Here is a 21,960-nt window from a genome sequence, read left to right as displayed (position 1 = left end):
CCATTGAGTCTCTTCCTGTAAGGTGACACACACAAGCTCACCAAGGAAGATGCACCGAATCCTCAACAGGCAGCAGGCAAGACGACTGTATTGTGCGTGCACCACTAACCAACTGACTGATCCTTGAGAGAGGGAAGTTCCAAGTTCCAATCTGAGTCTCCTGCTCTCCAGATATGCTCTCTCTGCTGCGAGTCATGTCGCTGCGCCATGAAATCCACAGTGTCTCGCCCGCCAATTGCCCAAGTGTAGGGCTCATGGTGGGGGCCCTGACACTTCCTCAAGTTACCTGGGTATCTCCCTGACCTTATGTAACAGCCGTGTATTACCCCCTGACCAGGGTACGACACCGGCAACCTAGTTTCCGAGTTTCAAGTGCCATCACTTCTAACAGAACTATTACAGCTGTTAAATAGAAGACTAATCCGTTTCTACTGCTGCTTTGGATTTATATAAGCGAAATGAGCAGCTATTATACGGATTAGAAGGTATTATATTACATTATATCTCTACTACGTAAATTTCGTCTCCTAAGTATTAGTATATATAGAATTAGCATTATTAAGATAAGGTAACTTCGTAACAAACTGAGCTATATTCTTGTAAACAGAGTATTCTGATAAGTGTAGTAACTAATTGAAAAAAGCGCCTATTATATATTTATTGCCCACTAATTATGAAGTTCTAAGCCTTGCTATAGAAGTACTTTACACTTAAATCGAAATAGAGAATAGCTTAGTGCATATTGCTATCGCAATATAATAGAATATTAAGTCCAACTGTCGGCGACTAGAAGAGGCCTGGAAGACTGGTCTACATTGGGCCGAATCAAGAGGTATGGTCTTTGCTGAGGAAAAGAGCGAGCTGATCCACTTCAATAAAGGCTGTCACATGATTCCCCATTCCTGTTCTCATGGTTATGTCATATGCCTGCGGTCATGCATACGTCATGAGTCTGATGCATACGTCTGTAGTCACGCCTACGCATAGGCCTCTGCTCCAGTACTTTAGGTCTAGTTGCACGCCCATCTTGTTATCTAGCTCTTGCTCTCGTTGTAGCAATATCGATCTTGTATGTGCGAGCTGACCAGAGCTTGGATGGTGCCCGGCACAAAGGCTGAAGGCAATGGCCAAACCCAGTCAACCTGACCCACCCACAGGGCTAAGGCTTCGAAGCTATACAGCCTACACCTTCTAGCTAGTTCCTTAGAATCTGGCTAAATTGAAGCCTAGACTGGAAGACCGATCGGGAAGCTGTCAAATGAAAGCTGAAAACACAGGGCTTCGCACTATCCAGAATAGCTGCTAAGACCTAGGGCCCAGCCCTGGCTAAGACCCGGAAGGTCTATACTAAGTGCATCTGCAGTGCCCTAGCCTACGGAGCTTCAAGCTTCCGCAGGCCTACCCCCATTGGAGGTCAACCACAAGGCATTGCGAAAGACCTCTAGAAGGCTCAGAATAGGAGCCTACGGATAGTGGCCGGGGCCTACAAGGCCACCCCAACCTGATACCTTGACGCCGAGACGTATGTTCTTCCACTAGACCTTTATCTCAATAAAAGGCTAGCCGACTTCGAAGACAGGCTCCAGAAGCCTACTATCCCGACTCCTCAGCCTTCTCTATTGACAACAAAGCCTGCAACTGAACCTGCAACTGGGCCTACAACTGGGCCTGCAATAAGGCCTCTTCTAAGACACTAGCCTCCTAGCCTGCTAGTCGAGGAGGCCTGCAATAGGATCCGCAACTGCTTCTAAGGACTACAAAGAGCCAGAGGGCCAACGCAACCTCTAGCAATACAAGAAGCTACAGAGGCTATTGCAGCCTGGAGAGCTCAAGGCAAGAACTCTACAAAGGCTCTCAATAAGGCCTGGAAGGCTAGGTAGGCCTAGGAGGCCACTAATTGACTACAACGGTATGGGGCTCGGAACCAGGCCCTACGCACCGTATAGCCGGCCGACCACTGGCCAAAACTCGACAAAAGGGCACTAGAAAGACATAAGGGCCTTACGAAAGCCGAGAGCTCCTTACTAATTTAGGCCTGAACTGAGGCTATAGGCCTTGTGACGGAAAGCGTACTCTGGACTCATGCTCTCATCGCTGGGTCATCGAAGGGTAGCCTGTGCGGCCACCTATCTATCTCGCGTCGCAGACGCGCATCCTTGTACTCTCCCTCTCCCTTTCCTTAGCTTTCGATTAGCAGAATTGAGTCGGTATTTGCAGCGCCCAGTGCCTCGCCTTGATGCCACTTGTCTCTCACAGGCCTCAAGGACTTCCTCTTCCGAGCCAAGGTCTCTCGATACCTACCCCCTACTACGAATGCGGCTAGGGCAGGGAGACAGTAGAACACTTAGCTGTGTGGTGCCGCCAACTACCGAACCTAAGGACCTAGCCGGCTATAGAGATACTGTCACGGGCATTGCCCGTGCCAGGGTTAGGGTCGCAGTCCTGTAGCTTCGATGAGGAGCTGGCAAGCCCAGTGGTGGGGCTTGCCAGTGGTCAGTGCGCAGCCCTTCTGCAGGGTTTACCTGAGGGCTGCACCCTGCCCACAGTTTGGTTCCTCGTGCAACCACACCAATACTAGAGGATACGCAAGTTCAGTCCCTGTGCCCCGTCACAGATACGCTCACAGAGAGACCTATATAGGGCACTCGACGAGTGGGGAAACAAAGAGGGAAGGCTTGCAAGGAAGATGATTAAGTAGCTACTATGCTCTAGGAGGCTCCTGGAATATAGGCTAGCTGTACAGCTAGAACTAGGCTAGTTCGCTAGCCTAGTTAGCTATCTGCACCTTTCTTTACGCTGTAGTGGGAGGATTCAGGACTTCAGACTGGTATAGGGGAGACGGAGGTTTTTAGTCCAGCCTTGCAGGCATGATTTTCCTTTGTGATTAGTAGTAGAGAGTCTGGCGAGCCCTAGGGCATAGCAGTGTAGAAATTATAATAATAATATATAGCCGAGCTCCTCTAGTAACTAACTACGAAATCGCTGATAATTTTACCTCTTCTTATATAATTATTACTCTGTTATATAAGTTATTATAATTTATATCTTGCTGCAAATATCATTGACTTTACTTACTATTCATTAAGTCTTTCTCTAAGAGCAATTTAAAAACATAGAACTTTGAGATATTATAGCTCCTCTCAGTAATACTCCGCATAGATATTCTTACTTTCCTTGCATATAACTACTCTTATTTATACGAGTTTAAGGGACAGAAAAATCAACGAGTTATAGTGAGCGAACTTATGAGATTTCGAGTTATCGTGCCAGAGCTCTCTGCATTGCTTAGTTAGCCTATGCAAGTGCAAGGTAGTCTGCAACTACAGGGTGATCTGTGCGTATATAGGTAATTATACTCAAACCAGAGGAGCAAAATCAACATAAATGCAAGAGGCAAAAGAACTGCCCAATAACAGGATTGAACTGTTGACCTTGGCATACCATATACAGGAGGTTACCAGTATTAGTACCACGCTCTAACCAGCTGAGCTAATCGGGCTACATTTTGAAAATGCAAAAATTAGTACATAAACGGACAGAGAACGAAGACCAACGAGAACGAACGAAAGCTAGCTAGAATTCGTAGCGTATGTACACTTTCAAGTTTTAGGACAAGATACGACATTTTGCTATTAAACTAGGGAGATACTGGCAAAGGAACAATTGGCGTTGTACTTTTTGACCCAGCCGTTGCAAGGTCGACTACTGATCTCTACATCGCAAGAAAGGCCGCCCAATGGGAGGCTGCGCAAGCAAATGAGTCTGCCGGGAGTGACATATCTAGAGTGGATTGTTATTCCGCTATCCTGCTGTTATTATGTACTCTGCCTGCTCATTGAACCAGGCTTCCAGCTAACCAAAGTTGAGGTATCATTCATACATGGCCGAAATGTCCTACTATGCTCCCCATCGTTTTCGCGCAAATACGGGGTATACAGTGTGTCCCCAAACCAGAACCCACCTCAGAAAGCAGCTCGCTGGTGCCATCGCTGCTCACTTACGCTAGCCCACCATCATGTCGCCGTCTCCGCCGAGCATATTAAAGCTGGTCCATCGGCATACCGCCCGTCGCGATTCCCATGAAATCCAGATCCCCTAAATCCCCGAAATCAAAATCCATCTGCTGCAGGACATCGTTGAGCTCCGCGTTCATCTCGACCGCGGAGAAGTCCATATCCCCCATGGCCACCGCCGTGGTAGTAGCAGCGGTAGTGGCAGGACCCAACCCACCAGCTACCGAACCCATCTGCTGCTGCTGCTGCACCTCCCTCCCATCCCCAGCACCACCCGCCAACCCCAGCCTGCCCTTCATGATCTCGACAAACCTCCCCAGCAAGACGCCATCATCCGCCGGCGTCTTTTCAACGCCTAGAAATCTCTTCGCCCGCTCCCGAATGGCTTTCTCACTGGGGAACTCCGCAGCCCCGTTCACCGCCACCTCCCTGCTCACAAACTCGCCCAGCTCCTTCTCCAACTCCCTTGAACAAAACACCGCGCCGGGCGGGTCATGCCTCTTGACATCGGCCAAGCCCTGCACGAACCGATTCGCCGTCGCCGGCTGAGCGGCCAGCGGCTTGGAGCCCTCGACCAGCGTGACGGCTACTAGCGGCGGGGCGGCGTCGCCGCCGCTGCTGTCGTGGCTGGGCTGGGTCTGGAAGGGCGCAATGTGTGCCGCCTTGGAGGGGTTGGGGAAGAGGTAGGGGGGCGAGAAGCCCGTTCCGCCCTGGGCTATGTTCCACGCGAGCGTGGTTGGCAGACCCGGCAGGGACGGGTCCGTGAGCAGGCCTACGTCGCGCTTGAAGCGGCGCAGCCACTCGAAGTTGTCTGCTGCCGTTTGGTTCCAGGGGTCGTCACTGGGAAAATAGAAGGTTAGTGCGTTTAGGTTTAGGGGGAAAGCGAACGGGGAGAAGGCGGGGGAGCGCACTCTTCGTAGACAATCCAGCGGGCTTGGTGCTGCAGCTCTTCGTCGCTTGGGACGTGGCAGTTGGGGTTGTTGGGCGACATGGTCGACGCGACCCATTTCTTGAGCTCGCGGGCCAGGCGCTGGTAGCAGTTGGAGTCGTTGAGGTAGTAGCCGCCGCCTCCAAGCCGGGCCGCGGCACATGCGATCCCGCTGGCGCCGCTGCTAGAGGACGTGGCACCGCTGGCGGGACTCGTGTTGGAGGTCGATATGGAGCCGCGCCATGAATCGGTGGTTGGCAACTGCATATGCCGTCGCTTGAAGGCCGCCAGCCAGGTGGGATCGTCCGCAGCCGTCTGGTTCCAGCCGTCGTGAAGTTCGTAAATGATCAGGCGGGCTTTCATCTGTAAATCGGCATCGGTGGGCTCGACGCCGAGGGCCCTTTGCTCACGCACGTACTCGGCCAGCTCGTATTCCAGCCTGCTAGGGTTGAACACGGTCGAGTCAATGGATTTGGGGTCCTTGGGCCGCATCCGCTCGTCCGCGATGTCCTCGGAACGTGGCAGGTGAGCCCGCTGCCGAAAGCCGGCCAGCCACTCGGTTGAGCTGCTGACGAGACGGAGAAGGAACTGTGTCACCTCGTCCGACGCAAGCCTGGAATTATCATGCATACGCCGGATGATGTTGCGTGCCTCGTCCTGCAGCTCGCTGTCCATGGCGGTCAAGCCCAGCAAGAGACGCGCCTTGACGAACTGTTGGAGTTCGCACTCCATGGGATCGAGCTCAAAAATGGTGGCCTTTCCGTTAATCGTGAGCTGCTGCCAACATTCAATGCCCTTGATTTTGGTCCATCTGGCCTCTTGCGCCAGGCGTTCGGAGGAAAAGATCAAATCCCGCAGCCATGACGCCTTGCAGAGCTCAGAGGCCGACGAGACCTCCTCCGAGTCATACACCAAGCGGCATGCGGCACGTTGGAGATCCTCGTCCGTGGGCGGCCTGCCCTCCTTCTCTCGCCAGTCTTCAATGTAAAAGTTCAACTCTGTATTGATGAGCTCAAAAGCATGCCGGGCCGACGTTACCGACCGTCGCGACGCCTCATAGGGATTTGGCGAGTTTCTTTCGTCGTGAATAAGGTCTTCCAACGACAGTTAGCCATTGCCACCTCCAAGGTAACGGGAAGGAAACTTACACGGCGGGATCGAATTCTCGACCATGTCCATCACGGGGGCATCGAAACCCCAGTCACCCCTCCAGTCAGCCATGGACTTGCCCTTCTTGAAATGCTCGGCGAGGTGGTCTACACGGATAGACCAGGTATCCATGATGGTGCCGCAAAACCCGCAGCGGGAGCGGATCTCGGGGGTCGTCGCCTTCCACTGCTCCATCGACCAACTCTCAAACTTGGCGCCGTGGACCAGCTTGAGATGCTGGCGCAGATGGTCCTTGCGGTAAAAAGTGCGCTCCCCGACGGTCCGCTCCTGACAGGCGGCGTAGTTGTGGCTGTCAATGTGTGCCTCGTCCGGGTTCGCATGCCCGCAGAAGACGCACGACATCTGACCGTTCTCCGGGTTGAAGGCCTGGGCCCCGTTGGGCGAGCACACCCAGCGCTCAAGCGACAGGTGCAGCGACTTCTCGTGCCGCTGCCAGTCGTGCTTGGTCCGGAAGGTTTCGGTACAGAAGGTACACTGGTAGGTCTTGGCTGGGCCGGTGGGAGTGGTGGTAACCGCGGCGGTGGGAGCCTTTCTCCTCCTGCGCCTACGTCCGCGGGGCATGGATCCGCTAGAGCCAAAGGAACCGCGTGAGCCAAATGAGTAGGCCGAACTCGAGTGCGACGTATTGGCGCTGCTGATGTTAGAGTCGCAGAGCGATCGGCCGGAGCCATCGTCGGTGAAGTTGGCACTGAAGGGGCTGTTGAGGCCCGAGGAGAGGCTGGCGGCGGAACTGACGGCGCGGGCAATGGCCGTCACGGACGCGGGTTCGTTTTCCGGCGGCGAGTGCTGCCAACGCTGCAGCGGATTCATGAATTCGAAAGATGCGGGAGTCCCGCGTCTCTGTGGGATGTCGATAGGGCTTGACCACTTGCGCACTCCTGGCGATGTCGATCGATGGACGACGGCATTCTTGTTCCTGCGCCGAGTGTTGGCGAGCCAGTTTGTGATCTGCGTCTTGCTGAGGCCGGTCTGCTTCTGGAGCATCTCCTTTTCCTCATCGTTGGGATAGGGGTGTTTGCTATGCGTCGACAGCCAGTTCTTGAGGATCTTGACAGACTCTCTGGAGAAACGGGCACCAGCCTTGCCCTTTGAGCCCGCGTTTGCAGCCGTGTTTTCGGCGCCAGACGTAAGCACCAAGCCGGGGAGGTCAGTGGCCGAGCTGGACGGTTGGGACTCGCCGCAGTGGATGTCTTCCTGGAGCATCCTCGGGTGGTCTCCCATGACGGGCCAGGGGTTCGCCGGGAAGGCGGAGGCAAGGCCAAAGCTGCATTCACAGCGCAGGGCGACGCAGCTGGTGCAGTAGCCCTTGTACTGACCCTCGGGGATGCGCTTGCATTCATAGCTGCCCAGTTGGCAGTTATGGCAGGGGGTCAGGGCGATTTCCAGGTGGTCTTCGAAGGTCCGCGTGGACCTGTCGGTGGGCATTGGAATCTCATCGCCAGCGGCTAGAGTGGGAGAGATGTTGTTCTCAAAGTGCTGCAGGGCCCAGAACGAGAAGTCGTCGCCGTTCACGTCGGCAAGCGCCAAGTCGAGGTCCTCAAGCGCCCGGTCAGTGGGCAGCAGAGACGACGACAGCACATCGAGGCTGGGATCTGGCGCTGGGCCCGAGTCGGCGGCTTGATCCCAGTTGACAAACTCGTCCATGTTGCCGAGACTCCGGACGTCAAGGGCGTCGGTGTCACTGGGTATGTACCGTGTACTGCCGACATGTCAGACCAAAGGGCGCGCAGAGGAGGTGCAGAGCGTTTACTAATAAGACAAGGAGCACTCAATCCACAGCTCTCAGAGCGATCCGTTGCCACTGACGGGATTCGAAAAGCGGACAGCATGCCCAACTTGGGAGTTCGTTGAATTCGTGTCCTGTGACTCCTCTACAGGGACCGAACCACGGGCAAGAGGGAGAACGTCGAGAAAGGGCGGAAATGTCAAGAACAAATGTAAGCCAGAACCGGCCAAATAGGCGGGAACAGTTTTTATTTCAGTCTCTTCCTTCAATCGTCCGCAATAGGTGTTGTTTCCGCAGGCATATCGGACACCAGTTCCACCTGCTTCAGCATGCTTCCTCGTTCCTCCAAGCAGGGCCATGGGTTTGACGAGACGAAGTCGGGTGCGGCAGGGTTGCATGGGGAAAAGGTGGGCTCGCGCCTTTCGATTGACATGCAGTGCGTCAGGCAGAGTCTGGCAGACCCCAGACATGCGGCAGCCATTTGCAGCAGGCTTGCAGCGGGCTTGCATGCTTAGACCCTTGTCACCGCCAGCCTGGCCCCACTGTTACTCGAAAACCCCGCCATCACGGTCTGGGCATTTCGTGAACCAAAACCGCTGATAGACTCGGGATGGAAGCAGTGCGGCTATCGCGTCCTGGGCATTGGGATTGCGTAAGACAAAACAAGCGCAGTGCTTTCAACCAGCCGTGGTCCTTGGAAGATAAAGAGAGGCTTGCTGCCGCATTTTCCCCACGTGCCAGGCAGGCCTGAGGCGGGGCTTCTCGTTTTTCTTCTGATCCGATGATTCAAATATGAGGCCACATCCGACGGGCCGAAAACAGTGAGGCTTGATGTCGGCCCCAAACGCCTCTACATGCGAGCTCCCCTTTGCGAACACCCAAGAGCCGACTCAGGCCGAGTATTTAGTTCAGAACTTCCCGTCAGCAACCGCACTTCCGCCGATTTCGGACCGCATAGGGCCGTTCAATGACGCCGCTCTCGTACTCACAACGGTTACCCTCGAGGCCAGCATGATCAAACGTCTGGTTCACGAGCTGAATGCGAAACGGTGTGCTTGAGAGCGCTTGTCGGCTGAACTTGACAGATGTCGTCAGCCGTCTCGGCCTTCGAGTTACACCGTCTGATGGCCGTTGCTCGTGGGGGGCGGTTAACGGCCTGCCGTTCCTGGAAAAGTCGCGGGGCTCGGAAGTACTCCGGACCGGTGGGGGGCTTTCCGGAGCCGAGCGGAGACAAGGCCGTCGGCCGGAGTTCAAACCCCTCGCTGTCAAGCCGATTGCGGTCGAGTTCGAGGCATCGAAGGACCTGACAATGTCCTCCTGTGAGGAGCTAACATGCAGATAGTACACTCAGGCTTTCGTGGAGCAATTGAGGCCTTTCCATGATCAACCGGGCTCGCCTGAAGTCGACGTGCTGAAGGAAGGATAACGTCGTTGGAGGGTTGCGATAGTCGGCGCGCCAAGGTCTGACTCTGAGCACCGTTGGTTGGGATCTTTCTTTCTTGACTCAGGTAATTTCATCGCAACAGAATCTTCAAGCGTCATGGATTGAGCACTACTTTACATGGCATTAAGAATGCAACAACCTCCAACGAGCCATGAGGCGAATTGGACCGAGTCACTTTGACTGCACTTCATGAATTCAATGCCCAGCTGTACAAGTACATGGAACCCAAGTGACTCCAATAACGTTACATCCAACACCGAAGGTGAGGTAACAAATCTCACCTTTTTCACCACTCATCCATCCCACTACCCAATCCGACCACTATCCCTTTCCCAAAACTCAACGCATTAAGCGCTGAAGATGCGGCCCCGTCAATCGCGTTCTCCTTCATCGGCCCGGCTCCTGTGGTAGCAGTTCAGACGACTTCCTGCAGATGTCGGTGTTGTTCGAGCTGTTTGGGGACCGAAGCTTTCCCTGGAAAGCTTGTTTTGGAATCTGAATAATATTCGGACCCTATTGTTTGGATTTGACAGGTGGTCAGGGAGGGCAGTTCAGGAGTGACTAATGGCTTGGCACCAAAATTCTCAAGGTTAAGGGGGGGCGCTGCAACTGCTTAGAACAACGCAGATAATGTCACGGAACCATAGTAGGTTTGGGAAGATAACTGCGTTGCTCTATGAAGAGGAAAGGAAGCTATGGATGGATGAACCTGAAGCTAAGTGCAATGTGCCACGTGACCTAGGGATCGGCGGTCCAGTGCCGTGACAGATAAAAGCATGATTATCAATTGAGTAGTTGCTTATCTTTTAGTACCTATAGAGGTTCTCAATAAAGCCTGGACGGCTAGGTGGGCTTAGGAGACTACTAACTGACTATAATGATATAAGGCTCCGGAACTAGGCCCTGCCGTATAACCAGCTGCTCACCAGCTTGTGACGGGCACCACCCAAGGTCTGGTAAGCTCGCACATACAAGATCGATATTGCTACAACGAGAGCAAGAGCTAGATGACAGGAATGGGCGTGCCACCAGACCTTAAGTACTGGAGCAGAGGCCTATGCGTAAGCATGACCATAGACGTATGATCAGACCCCATGACGTATGCATAACCGCAAGCATATGACATAACCTTGAGAACAGGAACGGGGAATCCCGTGACAAGGACTTCAGACTAGTATAGAGTAGACAGAGGATTTCAGTCCAGCCTTATAGGCATAGTTTCCCTTTGTAATTTGTGGTAGAGGGTGTGGCGAGCCCTAGGGCATAGCGGAATAGGAATAATATTAATAATCAAAGTGAAGAACGAAAAGTATACTCCATAATACCTACCTTAGCATTCAAGTTCTCCGCTAACAAACAAGCTAGGGTTGAATTATAGGGCCAAGAGGCTAATTGTTGGATTTGGCAGGTGGTCAGAGAGGGCAGTTCAGGGGTGACCAATGGCTTGGAACCAGGATTCTCAGGATCAGGAAAAGGCAGGGAACTTCTGAAAGAACACAGACAGGAACATCAATCATCAATTGAGTGGTTGCCCATCTTTTTGATACCCAATCACTACGGTGCGGCACATTCGTGGCTGTTGGCTTTCCAACACTAATGTTCTCGAATCCCGAGTTCGAGTTTCGACGAGGCACCCAAATCTGTGTCCCGCGCCCTCCATTCTCATCTTCCGTTGACTGTGTTGTGTGAGAAGATGCAGCCACAAACGCAATTGGTTCCGAGGTCGCTGAATGTGCAAGACCCTCACCACGTGCTTGACATGGAGCCTGCTGCATCGCACGACGCAGGATGGACCAGTTGTCTACTGTACAATCCACCCAAGGAGGACCTGGAGAACACCTTCGCCCTGGAAACCAATGTCTGGGGACAAGGGCATGATGCGACGGGCAGGAGGCCCATCCGATGCTGTCGACCAGGACGACGCTGCCAAGCAACTCGTTTCTTAGCTGCTGCGTCGCATCCCCTTCCATCCTTCCTCCCATTCTGTTTCCCAGAACTTTCAGAGGCGCCCCCAACACGTCACACCCGTACACAGTAGATCCCACCACCCGCGGTCTCGCATCTGGAGTCTACAACATATGCAGGGGAGGAGAATGGATTCGGTTTGGTTTCTGCAGCACAGACATGGGACCTCTTTCACTATCCTGTTACGTGCAGGCAGTCGCTCAGTCAGCATGCACCCAAGGGCTTGCCGGCTTTGGCTCGCCCGCGGTGCCACATGCAGCCCCTCCCCCTGCTTGACCGCTGCGACACTCCGCGTTTTGACGTCTGTGTACAGATGTGAGCGGTAATGGTTGCTGAACCTGAACGCCGCCCACGGCATAAGAGTTAGTGACTGCGATATAAGCTAGGCACAGACTCCGTAGACCTGGATCAAGGGCCATGCACGCTGGGCGCCCCGGCGTGTTTGCTTTGCTTTCCCGGGCCATCGCGAGCATCATCACCGGGATTCAATTTGTCACCTATGGAGACTCGGGCCCGACACAAATACTCCAACACTTACAGATACGATGCCCACCTACCTCTGTCACGGCTTCCGCTGGCAGCGGCGCAGTGTCCGGGTTTACATCATCCTGCAAAACCTCGATGACGCCTCGCCCGAGTGGATTATTCCTGCGACGAGTTCGCGATGCATACTCAAGTCCTTTTATGAGATATTCGACTTCCTCCCGTACTGCAGTCCGAAACAGGGCTGTTATGCACCCACGCGGGAGCTCGACGGCGAGAATAGGACCACCGCCGAAAACCGCAGCCGGAGTCGTGGCCGTGGCCGCTCGCAAAGCCAAAACACCCGGCAGAGCCGCAGCCAGAGCCGCGCAAGCCAACACCAACCGCTGCCTCCCATCCCGGTACCGCCACCAGTCACTGACGGCTCCAGCAGCAGCAGCAGCAGCAGCCACACATCCTCTCCTGAAGACGACTTCAGCGCCCAGTCATGGTCCGCCATCAAACTGCTCGAGGAGTACGACCCTCACGACCTGACAGCCGTCTCGCGGCCTTACGCCTACGTGGCCGACTACGCCGTGCGTATCGACCTGTCTTGTTCCATTGTCGACGAGATATCGCGTTACGAGCAGCTGCAACATCAGAGTGCCTACCCGGCCATATCGATCCCGACCCGCAATCCACCGGCCGAAGGACAAGGGTGGTTCGAGCAGCTCCGTGATCAGCTGCAGCGCAGCGAGGAGATACGCTGGTATGTCGTCGTAAACGGCGATGAGGTTCGCGACTGGCCGAATGAGCCGTCCGAGCCGGAGAGCATCTCCCAGTCGGAGCAGGGTTTTCAATATCGGCGGCAGCCTAAACACCAACAGCAGGAATACTATCAATATCGGTATCGACCACAACCGGTACGCCCCTTGCCAACGAGGGAGCAGAGGCAACACCACGCACAATACATACACCAGCAGCTCATTTTTGAAGGAGGCGATCGGCAAATGGAACAGGCACAGGGGCAGAAGCTTGCTTTGGAAATGAGCAATCAGCAACAACGGATTCAAGATCAACAGCAAACTTTAGGGTGGAGGAAGGAACATGAGATAAGGGAAGAATGGGAGCGGGCACAACAGCGACAGGGATTAGCATTGAAGCAGCAGGAACCGAAAGGTCAACAAGTGCAAGACTGGCAGCGGAGGAAGGCGAGAGCACGAGAAGAGGAACGTCAGCGCGACTTCAAGAGAGAATGGGAACGAAACCGAAAGAGGGAAGAGGAGAAAGACCGGCAGCGACCCCAGAACCCTAGTTTGAATGTAACGGACGTTGAGAGCAGACCTCCTATGGTGCCAGAAAAGGACTGCTACCACTTCCACCGTTCTCCGACCGCCAACAACAACAACAGGAATACACCACCGCTGAGGCCAAAGATGTCGTTCGATGCTGCTGTCAACGGAAGGCCGAAAACGCCAGGGAGCAAAGGGGGCGGGTTGAGGAGGTTCTTTGGGAGGGCAAAGGCAGACGTGGTGTCTTGATCTTGCAACAACAATAATGTAGCTAGCATACCTCTGTGAACTTAAAACATAATATGGAGACCCCAGATCAATGCCCTTGTGACACCACGTTGGGTAGCAGCCGTTGATGGCCTATCCCACCGATGGGCCCAGGCATACAAAGCGCAAGTATATTGCCATTCGCTATGAGTGAGTCTGTGCCAGACAGTACCTAACGTCGCTGCAAATCATGATCGCTAACCACTGTCCCTGAAGAGGGGAATCTGAGAGAGTGCGTCCTTGAAAAGCAGATACGCCAGCCATGCCCCCAGCAGATGCCAACGCTAGACAGAATCCCAACTCAAGAACGCCAAATCCCGGCCCAATAATGCAGTGTCCAGCCCATGAGAAAACCCAAACCAACGCCTTTCGTCCACATTTACCGACCAAGCCGGTTGTCCATATGGTATCACGATGCGCCAAATCCTTAACCCCAATCTCATAGCCATCCAAACACCCCTCCACACACTCCAGTTCACCCAATCCCAGCCCACCCAATCCAGATTAAGCCAGATCCAACTCCCCACGGTGACCACCGCAGCGGGGATACTCACGAAACCTAGCAGCATCCTCTCTTCCTCGCCCTCCCGTCCCCGTCCTGCGCGAACTCATCCTCCTCCGCCACCGTGCCGCCGCCGATGACCGGCGAGAACCCGGGCGAGAACAACCAGCTGCGCCTGTCCCTCCCGACGCGGAAACTGCCCCGCGCGTTGGCTCCGTCAAAGTAACCCCCCGAGCCGTCGCCGCCACTGCCGCCGCCCGTACCCGGCGTGTCCAACCCGCCCCCCGACGAGCCCGCGGCCGCCAGCAGCGCCGCCTGCATCTTGCGGTTCTGCTCCACCAGCTTGCGCGTCACGACCCGAAACACCTCTTCCACGCCCTCGCCCGACTCGGCCGAGATTTCGTGGCACGCGTCCCACCCGACCTCTTGGCCCCAGAACCCGGACGACCGCTTGCTGGAAGGGCTGCGCGGTTCCATGCCGCCGCCGCTGCCGTGTAGCAGCCAGGTCTGCGGCGTCGAGCCCTGAGATGTCGATTGTTGGCCCTGGCCGTGACCGTTCCCCTGACCCTGACTGCTGCTGTTATTATTATCGAACCCAGCGCCGGCTGTCGGGGGCGGGGTGGAGCCCATGCCCGGGTTGAGGTTCTCGGCCACGTAGGCGATGCAGCGCTCGAAGGGCACTTCGCGGCGGGAGGGGTCGCGCGCGACGATGTCGGCCTTGGTGCCCACCACGTGCAATACAATGTCGGGCGGCAGGTTGCGGCGCAGCTCGGTCAGCCAGATACCCATCTCGGCGAACGAGGCGGCGTCGGTGATGGAGTAGCAGAGGATACAGGCGTTTGCCCCGCGGTAGTAGAGGCGCGAGATGGAGCGGAAGCGTTCCTGACCGGCTGAGTTTTGTTGTATACGGGAGTTGGTTAGTTGAATTCGGGTGTTTTATCATGTAGGAGAGGGGAGGAAAGGAGAGAGATTGTTTACATACCGGTATCCCATATTTGCAGCCGCACAATTGTGTCTGTGTCGGTGTCGATGACGCGTTTGGTCAAGAAGCTCGCGCCGACGGTTGATGTGATTTGCGACGGCACAAAGGCGCCCTTGCAGTAGCGCATCACCAGGGATGTCTTGCCGACGCCCTGAGCGCCGAGCACAACGATTTTGGCCTCCAGCGACGATGACATCGTGTCGCAGCCAGATTTCGTATTATTTCAGGTGCTCGGTTCTCGGCGATGACAGCACACACGCGATGCGACGCGCACACACGTAAAGATGCATGCGAACTTTCGACTTTTCTCGCCCTGCGTGCGCTGAGCGTGTGTGCTGGAGAGCCTTGTTGCAAGCTGCACTCGGTCTCAATACAATACACTGCAGGGTCGAGACGTTGCACGCCGGCAAATAATATTTGTGTTTCAGCTGGTGGAGCGCCACATCTCAGGTATGGCTAGCCTGGAAACAAGCCTGTTTCGACGCGTGATTCGGCGCTCCTGGCCTGCGTTAAGGGTTTTGGGGGTCTAGATGACGTAATAGACCCTGACGGTCCGGTCTTACATTAACTTAGTACCCCTTCATCGCCCTTCCTTCCTTATGGATACTACATAAGTAGTCTTAAAGAGTTAACATGAAAACCAAAGTCGAGCTGGCCGTATAGATCAGAGAGAGCACAATTCGAGTGGTGGAAGCAATCTTACGAGACATTGCACACAACTCTAAATTACAAGAGGTTCCTGGACCCTCACACTGACTTTCAGAACACGCAAAGCAGCAGCTGTAAAGCCAGTTAGTCGATATATACTGCTCTAGAGGCTGGAAAAAGAAACTCTTGCATCTTGCCCGCAACTTAGCCAAAACAGACGAAATCGGTGCCCTTGGAAAGAGCTCAGGAAACTCTATCTGGTGATACCAGTTTTACCTGCGCCGTAGCCTCTGCGTAGCCGCGCAGGGCACCCAAGAAGAGGGTGCAAGCAGCGCTCACAGCACTGAAATTCCTCACACACGCACGTGACCCGCACGGACCAGACTCCAGCCTCGACCAAGCCATTTTAATAGCTATAATGCCGAAAAGCCACTCCCATTCAACCTACCCTATACTCGGGCGGCTTGCCCTTACTCTAGGATGCTGACTGCACTAATGGTGCAAGGGAACGAGGACTGTAATGCCTAAAAAGGCACTATAAAGCCCTCGACTAATGATATTACTAAGCGATTAATAGAGCTAGTCTACTTCGTTCTAATGGTGCTAGTTTTGTCTGTTTTGGCTAGGTTGCGGGCAGGATGCAAGAGGTTGCAATTGGGTTCTTCCTGCTCATCTATATATGTCCGATTAAATCGAATGCGTGCCGAATCCAGAACCAACTCGCTATCCAACCATCATCCCCCCTCATAGCTTGGCCTTCTCCGGCCTCTCCCCCGTAACCGCCAGCCTCTGCGCCGGACTGACTAGCGGATCATAGACCGCATGTGTCAGACTATCGGCCGGGGGCGAACCATGGTTGAACAGGCTCCTCGCATCCACCATACTGGCATTCAGCTCTGAGACGGTCCTCGCGCCAATCAGCCGCATGCCCATCTCCATCTCGTCCTTGAGCAGCTGCATGGCGCGGTCGACACCGTCCTGGCCGTACGCGGACATGGCATACAAGAACGGCCGTCCAATCCCCACCGCTCTCGCGCCGAGGCACAGCGCCTTGAGAATATCCGTGGCGCGGCGGATGCCGCCGTCGATGTAAATTTCAATCTTGTCCTCGAGCCCCAGCTCGCGCAGCACCGGCATCGTCTCGGCGAGAACCTCGATCGCGGAGCGGGCAAACTCGAGCTGGCGGCCGCCGTGGTTGGATAGCACAACGCCCTGCACCCCGGCCTCGACGGCTTTCACAACGTCCTCGACGCGCTGCACGCCCTTGAGCACAATGGGCATCTTGGTGATGGACTTGAACCAGGGAATATCGGCCCAGCTGAGCGACGGGTCGATGAAGCTGCTGATGGCGCGGGCGGCGCCCTGCGACGTGTCGGTCGCCTGGCCGCTCTGCACGTTGCTGCCCTGCTCGGTGAATTTTGTGCGCATGTCCTTCTCGCGGCGGCCGAGCTGCGGCGCATCGACGGTGATGAACAGGCCCTTGCACCCGCGCTTCTCTGCGTGCTGTACGATGCGCTTCGTGATGGCGCGGTCCTTGTTGACGTACAGCTGCAGCCATTGCACCTGGCCAGGACCCGCGGCATCGACGATCTCATCAAAGGCGCACGACGCGAGTGTGGGGATCATCTGGATCACGTTGTGCTTGTGCGCAGACCGTGTGAGGACCACTTCGCCTTCGACGTGGCCGAGCTTGCCGAGAGCGGTGGCCGTCACGTAGAAGGGGATGGAGCAGGGGGTGCCGAGCATGGTGGTGGAGAAGTCGACTTTCTCGACGTCAACGAGAATGCGCGGACGGAACCAGATGCGGTGGAAGGCCGAGTGGTTTTCGCGCAGTGTCTTGGGGGGCTATCAGCGGCTGTTATGGATGTAGAAAGGGGGACGCATACGATTTCGTCATCCGCTGCGCTGGAGTAGTAGCCCCATGCAGTCTTCTTCATGACCCGTCGCGCGACGGCCTCAAAGTCGAGGAGGTTGTAGCATTGCTCGAGCAAGGGCATCTCCTGGATACGCTTCATCCGCTCCTTTTCCTCCGGCGACTCCTCAGCCTTCTCCTGGACGACTGTCGACATGTCCACCGGCCCTAGGTGTTTGGACTTGGGCAAGTATTTCTCGAGGGTATCCGGGGGATGGATCGGGTCGAACTCTTCTGTCGCATCTTTGCCCTGGGAGGTGTCAGCAATTCAGCACGTAGACCCAGATCTGAAGCGAGTCTCACGGCATATTTGAGGATGATCTTCGTCCCTCCAGGATGCTCTGCGGAGTATTAGTCTGGGGTTTGCCATCATCAACCGGGCACGGGTGGTTGCGCATACCAGGTAAGAACTCAGTTACGTCGTATGCTCTCCCCTGGATGAGAAATCAGCGATATGCAAGGGGAGAAATGTAGGGGTTGGCGCCATACATGCACAATGACCCAGCAGTCATCAGACCTGTTGTGCTTGGCGACCTCAACTCCTGTTAATGGTGGCATGTTCACCTAGTATACACTAAGCGGCCTGCTCTGGTCCTGTTTACAGTTCGAGATTATGCGATGTACGTGGCGTGAGGAGCCTCGGTTGTGTGGATCAGACGAGCCTGCAACAGTAAAGGCGTTCCTGGCTCCGAGCGCGTAACAAACTGAATCCCTCTAATCCGTATGTCCGTATAGGAAGGTTTTGGGAAAAGAACGGGATTGGGATGAAGTGGTATTTCGAGCAAAACGGTGCAAGGAAAAAGAAGACTACTGTGTAGCAGTGCTTCCGATTAAAAAGGAGATATCCTGTACTCTCATGGCACATGCATAAGGGATCGGGAACAAGGAAGCAAATCCATTCTCTAAAACGCCCGTTGCCGTCGTCCCATGTGGGGTCGATTCGGGACCACGACTTGCGGGGATGGTGGAGCAGACCGCACTACCGTTTTACCGAGCCAGCCGATGCAGAACGACATGCCGCGTGATGTGGGAATTACAGGTCGGTACGCGGTCCCTGACGGTTGGAATTTTGAGACGCCCTCGCGTTTTCGTCATATCTCGTGGTTATCTCGGTGTCTTTTCCACCGACGATTTTCTGACTCATTACGGCGCATCAGTGCACGATTTGTTCGTGAGGCCCGGCAGCTAACATCCAGTCCATCAAAAGATCAAATACACGATCCCTCGCTCCCTGTAGGCTGAATACCCAACGTTTGCCTCCTTGAAACCCAGGTTCGACTGTCGCTGTCCATACATAAAAGGTAGCATCCGGCGACGAAAAATATTTTGAAATTAACGTCGATGGTCATGCATCGACTCCTTTCCTATGACGAGCTAGAGCAACCCCAGCTTGAATCAGCCTACAGCACACTTCCTCCCTGCAACCGGCCCATCGCTTCAAATTCGCTCCTCGTGTATCTCACCCATTAATCTTTGGACTCTTGCGAGTCTCTTGCGAGACGGTGAAGAGATGGGCTGCTCCTAGTCCTTGCTCGCCTTCGTCTTGTTGGCAGTCATCTGTTTAGGTGATCAGTATTTGAGCCTCAGAGAGGGCGTCGTTCAGGACTTCTCACCTCAGAAATAAGAGCCTTACCGACTTGAATTGTTTCACTCGCGCCTCTCTGCCGCAGCCAGAACCTAGGCGGTAGAGTTGTTAGCGCGGGCCTACACTCCATCCTTCACGGAAAGAAGGATTTGCTCCTCACCAGGGCTGAGAAGAAATCAAGAAAGGGAATAACGAAGCAACCGCGTCCGGGGGAAAGTGGAAGCAAAGACAAACTCACATCTTCTCCGGAGTCCCTTCCCCGGCAACACTCAATCTCCTCGCCTCGTCCTCCAACGCCTCTCTCGTAATTTTCTCTCCCCCACTGACCCCCGGGCCGCCGACAGCCGCACTCACATCCCTCTTCGCCATCCTCTCAAACAGCCTCTTGCGCATGGCAAACCGCTCCCTCCGCTCCTTCTGCAAGCCCGGCGAATCCAGCTTGCGAACCAGGCCCCTGACCACCAACTGCACCACCAAATACACATGCTCGGAGAACAGTATCGCCAAGAGCAGCGCCCAGCCCTTGATATCCCACGGCGAGCCGTCGGGCGCGCCGTTGCTGGTACTGTGGTACAAGAACACCAGCGCGGCGCTGGTGACGCTGCCCAGCCACGACAGAAAGCCCAGCGCGTCGAGCCAGGGCCCGATGGAGTCGGCGCGCCAGGGGATGGGCCGCTGGCAGTTGGTGGCGATCTTCATGGCGTCGGAGCGAGCTTCGACCCAGTTGTTGACCAGGAAGGAGCAGGCTGTCAGGGGCCAGACGACGGAGAACAGGGAGAGGTAGCCTGGAATCGGGAGCAAGATTTAGTTAGCGGTGAGTGAGGAATTAAAAGGGAGCAGCAGAAAGGAAAAGGGGTTGGGCAATACCGAATTGGACTACCATCTCGCGGTAGTCGATGGTGACGTCGTACTCGTCCAGTTCGGCCTCGTCGCGGACCCGCTCGAGGAAGTCGGCTTCTTCAGGGTGGTCTTTGCGATGGTGCTCTGTGCTCTTCTCGGAGAGCTCGGACTGCACCTTCTCGACTGTCTTGAACACCTTGCGCTTTGCATGGGGCACGATGAACTCAGTGGCGAAGTTGATAATCTGTGCTGTCACAGTGAAGTACATGACCTGCTTGCTGAGTCTATCAGGGTTGATCTGCCAGCTCTTGGTCGGCAGAGGCTTTCCTTCGGCCGTGAATCGCTGGGCGGTAAGCTGAAACACGTCGAGATAGGGGACGAGGATCTTTCCGAAGGGTACGTAGACGAAGGCCGTCAGAAATATACCCAGATATGAGGTGATGAAGTTGATGACGAAGACCTTTCGTACAAAGGACGCTTGGTGTGCTGTGTGTGACCATCAGCTTGAGTTGCGCAAACCAGATTACCGCACCCACCGTCATGAGTGTCGTAGTTTTCCAGCTCAGTCAGCTTCTCCGCAAGACGGGTGAGCAGAGTCGTCAGGGTAGGATTGAAGACGGTGAGAAGGATAGTCGGCAGGAATGTCTGGTGCGGATCAGTAGCCTCCCTCAAGTCTCAAAACTCAGCCTTACTCACCAGGTACTGCTTAAACGGCCCGTTGTACACCTCGGTGATGAAAATCTCAATGGCAAAGCAGCTCGCGATCACGCTGCCCAGCGCCGCCACGCAGGCGGCGGCAAACGGCACCTGCAGCAACTGCTTTGCCAGCCTCTTATAAGGAGAATAGACCTTGACGACCTCCCCCGTCACAGGATCCACCCCCTCCCTCTCGAACTTGAACTGCGGCCTGGGATGCTGGATCTTGCTCACGCCCCTGACCCCCCACTGAACCGCCAAATCAACCTCCTTCATCTTCCAGTGTTCAAAGAACACAACGGCCCACAAACAATTCACCACTGCATACAACCACGAGAAGGGCCCGAGCAGCAGCCACGCGGCGAAGCCAAACGCGGCCGGAAATAGCAGGAAGGCAAAGTACGACTGCAGAAAGGCAAAGTAGAAAGCGACCCTCTCGCCGAACCGGTCCCGGATCCGCCCAATGTCCCCCTCGTCCAGGTTATACTTTTTGCTCCAGTCCGCAATCCATTGCTTGTTGAACGCTCGATCATGCAGCGGGAAGACGCGCTTCACGAACCGCCATTGGCCGGTCCCCTGCGTGACCCCGGCGCCGCCCTCGTTCCGCGGCAGCGTTATGAGCATGTAGGCGAGCCGCAGCCGCTCGGCCTCGGTCACGGGTTCGTCGTCGGCAAAGTAGCGCGCCATGTTGTCGCCATTGTCGCTGTCATCGCCAGCGGACGGGGACGGCGCCGGGGGCGCATCGGGCCGCACGCCGTAAAGCCAATCCTGGACGCGGGCGCGGTAGATTTGCGATTGCAGGAGGGATTGGGAGGCGAGCTTGACGAAGATGAGGAGGGATGAGGACGTGCGGCCTGGGCGAACCTCGGTTGCGAAGCCCCCGGAAGAGAGAGCGTCAATCAGTTGGGTGAAGGAGGCCTCTGCTTCGGCGGATTCTGGGGAAGACGAGTGTCAGGAAGGGGCGGAACGAGCAAAGGTTGGGAGAGAAAGCGAACCGTTTGGGGGGATAGTGTAGTCAATTACATAGTCGACGCTGACGGACACGGTATTAGCTTTGCGGTGTTGGACCAGTGGTAAAAGAAAGGGCGCCGTACTCAAAGTTGGATTGGGAGTGCTTGTCCCTGTCCCTAAACCTGTCCGAGCTCTGAGAGACGGTCATGACTGCAGCAAGGCCTTGAAATTGTGTCAGCGATACGAGAGTATGCTATGTCACGAAGTCGTCCAATGCAGTTTTGCAAAACGCTTTTAAGTGATCACTGGGTGGTGGGTGATGCTCCCCGGTTTTGCCAGACTTGGTGTTGGCTTGGAACGATTGAAAGCAACCTCGACGACGTCACTGGAACGCAGCCATGTCACCTTGCAGGGCCGCCAACCAAGGGTCTGGGCCGTTGTTCTGTGCGTTACAGTACCAGGGTGGGCTCGATCTGTACCTGTAAGTCCGGATTTCGTTGGTATCGTACAGCGTTAAGGTTTGCCGTTGCCGTTGTCGCCGAATCTGTAAACTACCATACACGGGTCCAGACAGTGC

The 21,960-nt window shown here is 55.2% G+C and overlaps 8 protein-coding genes and 1 non-coding gene across 9 annotated transcripts; 3 read left to right on the top strand and 6 right to left on the bottom strand.

The window, feature by feature from the left end:
* Nucleotides 1-25: 25 nt before the first annotated feature.
* On the bottom strand, nt 26-272 carry N657DRAFT_643060 (uncharacterized protein). Its single transcript, XM_062792468.1, has one exon. It carries the CDS (start codon nt 254-256, stop codon nt 38-40), a length of 219 nt encoding a protein of 72 aa, XP_062650047.1. The 5' UTR covers nt 257-272; the 3' UTR covers nt 26-37.
* Nucleotides 273-626: 354 nt separating this feature from the next.
* Nucleotides 627-1,589, top strand: N657DRAFT_709807 (uncharacterized protein). Its single transcript, XM_062797423.1, has 2 exons — nt 627-963; nt 1,200-1,589. The coding sequence occupies exons 1-2, from the start codon at nt 835-837 to the stop codon at nt 1,221-1,223; spliced, it is 153 nt and encodes a 50-aa protein (XP_062650046.1). The 5' UTR covers nt 627-834; the 3' UTR covers nt 1,224-1,589.
* A 490-nt stretch (nt 1,590-2,079) lies between these two features.
* Nucleotides 2,080-2,371, top strand: N657DRAFT_709805 (uncharacterized protein; the record flags this gene model as incomplete). The annotated part of the gene is made up of 1 exon (XM_062797422.1): nt 2,080-2,371. A coding segment is annotated over one exon (289 nt), but the record flags the coding sequence as incomplete, so codon positions are not given.
* Nucleotides 2,372-3,403: 1,032 nt separating this feature from the next.
* Nucleotides 3,404-3,499, bottom strand: N657DRAFT_t45. The gene has a single exon. It is a non-coding gene; the product is annotated as a tRNA-Ile (tRNA).
* A 540-nt stretch (nt 3,500-4,039) lies between these two features.
* Nucleotides 4,040-7,755, bottom strand: N657DRAFT_569289 (uncharacterized protein; the record flags this gene model as incomplete). Its single annotated transcript, XM_062788651.1, has 3 exons — nt 4,040-4,853; nt 4,925-6,035; nt 6,090-7,755. 3 exons carry the CDS (start codon nt 7,753-7,755, stop codon nt 4,040-4,042), a joined length of 3,591 nt encoding a protein of 1,196 aa, XP_062650044.1.
* A 4,036-nt stretch (nt 7,756-11,791) lies between these two features.
* On the top strand, nt 11,792-12,538 carry N657DRAFT_547938 (uncharacterized protein; the record flags this gene model as incomplete). Its single annotated transcript, XM_062787869.1, has 2 exons — nt 11,792-12,047; nt 12,144-12,538. Coding segments are annotated over 2 exons (651 nt in total), but the record flags the coding sequence as incomplete, so codon positions are not given.
* Nucleotides 12,539-13,826: 1,288 nt separating this feature from the next.
* N657DRAFT_632381 (secretion-related small GTPase) lies at nt 13,827-14,947 on the bottom strand (the record flags this gene model as incomplete). The annotated part of the gene is made up of 2 exons (XM_062791137.1): nt 13,827-14,659; nt 14,752-14,947. 2 exons carry the CDS (start codon nt 14,945-14,947, stop codon nt 13,827-13,829), a joined length of 1,029 nt encoding a protein of 342 aa, XP_062650042.1.
* Nucleotides 14,948-15,903: 956 nt separating this feature from the next.
* On the bottom strand, nt 15,904-18,190 carry N657DRAFT_670344 (uncharacterized protein). Its single transcript, XM_062795537.1, has 5 exons — nt 17,801-18,190; nt 17,712-17,745; nt 17,615-17,652; nt 17,286-17,561; nt 15,904-17,235 (listed from the first exon to the last, which is right to left on the bottom strand). The coding sequence occupies exons 1-5, from the start codon at nt 17,867-17,869 to the stop codon at nt 16,144-16,146; spliced, it is 1,509 nt and encodes a 502-aa protein (XP_062650041.1). The 5' UTR covers nt 17,870-18,190; the 3' UTR covers nt 15,904-16,143.
* Nucleotides 18,191-18,448: 258 nt separating this feature from the next.
* Nucleotides 18,449-21,826, bottom strand: N657DRAFT_643053 (DUF590-domain-containing protein). The gene is made up of 8 exons (XM_062792467.1): nt 21,527-21,826; nt 21,428-21,465; nt 20,433-21,367; nt 20,273-20,381; nt 19,764-20,222; nt 19,135-19,681; nt 18,925-18,988; nt 18,449-18,868 (listed from the first exon to the last, which is right to left on the bottom strand). Exons 1-8 carry the CDS (start codon nt 21,589-21,591, stop codon nt 18,833-18,835), a joined length of 2,253 nt encoding a protein of 750 aa, XP_062650040.1. The 5' UTR covers nt 21,592-21,826; the 3' UTR covers nt 18,449-18,832.
* Between the last annotated feature and the right edge of the window lie 134 nt (nt 21,827-21,960).

The sequence above is a fragment of the Parathielavia appendiculata genome (genome assembly GCF_033297405.1).
Source record: "Parathielavia appendiculata strain CBS 731.68 unplaced genomic scaffold N657scaffold_3, whole genome shotgun sequence".
NCBI classification, from domain to species: Eukaryota; Fungi; Ascomycota; class Sordariomycetes; order Sordariales; family Chaetomiaceae; genus Parathielavia; species Parathielavia appendiculata.
The sequence above is the reverse complement of the archived record's forward strand: the minus strand, read 5'-3'. Positions and strand labels throughout refer to the sequence as shown.

Coding starts and splice junctions, on each gene's coding strand:
- N657DRAFT_643060 (XM_062792468.1), bottom strand. CDS start 256: ATGAGCCCTACACTTGGGCAATTGGCGGGCGAGACACTGTGGATTTCA.
- N657DRAFT_709807 (XM_062797423.1), top strand. CDS start 835: ATGGTCTTTGCTGAGGAAAAGAGCGAGCTGATCCACTTCAATAAAGGC. Junction 964..1,199: donor GTCATGAGTCTGATGCATAC/GTCTGTAGTCAC, acceptor CCTTCTAGCTAG/TTCCTTAGAATCTGGCTAAA.
- N657DRAFT_670344 (XM_062795537.1), bottom strand. CDS start 17,869: ATGCCACCATTAACAGGAGTTGAGGTCGCCAAGCACAACAGGTCTGAT. Junction 17,746..17,800: donor ACTGCTGGGTCATTGTGCAT/GTATGGCGCCAA, acceptor TTTCTCATCCAG/GGGAGAGCATACGACGTAAC. Junction 17,653..17,711: donor CGTAACTGAGTTCTTACCTG/GTATGCGCAACC, acceptor AATACTCCGCAG/AGCATCCTGGAGGGACGAAG.
- N657DRAFT_643053 (XM_062792467.1), bottom strand. CDS start 21,591: ATGACCGTCTCTCAGAGCTCGGACAGGTTTAGGGACAGGGACAAGCAC. Junction 20,223..20,272: donor AAACTACGACACTCATGACG/GTGGGTGCGGTA, acceptor GGTCACACACAG/CACACCAAGCGTCCTTTGTA. Junction 18,989..19,134: donor GAAGGGACTCCGGAGAAGAT/GTGAGTTTGTCT, acceptor TCTACCGCCTAG/GTTCTGGCTGCGGCAGAGAG.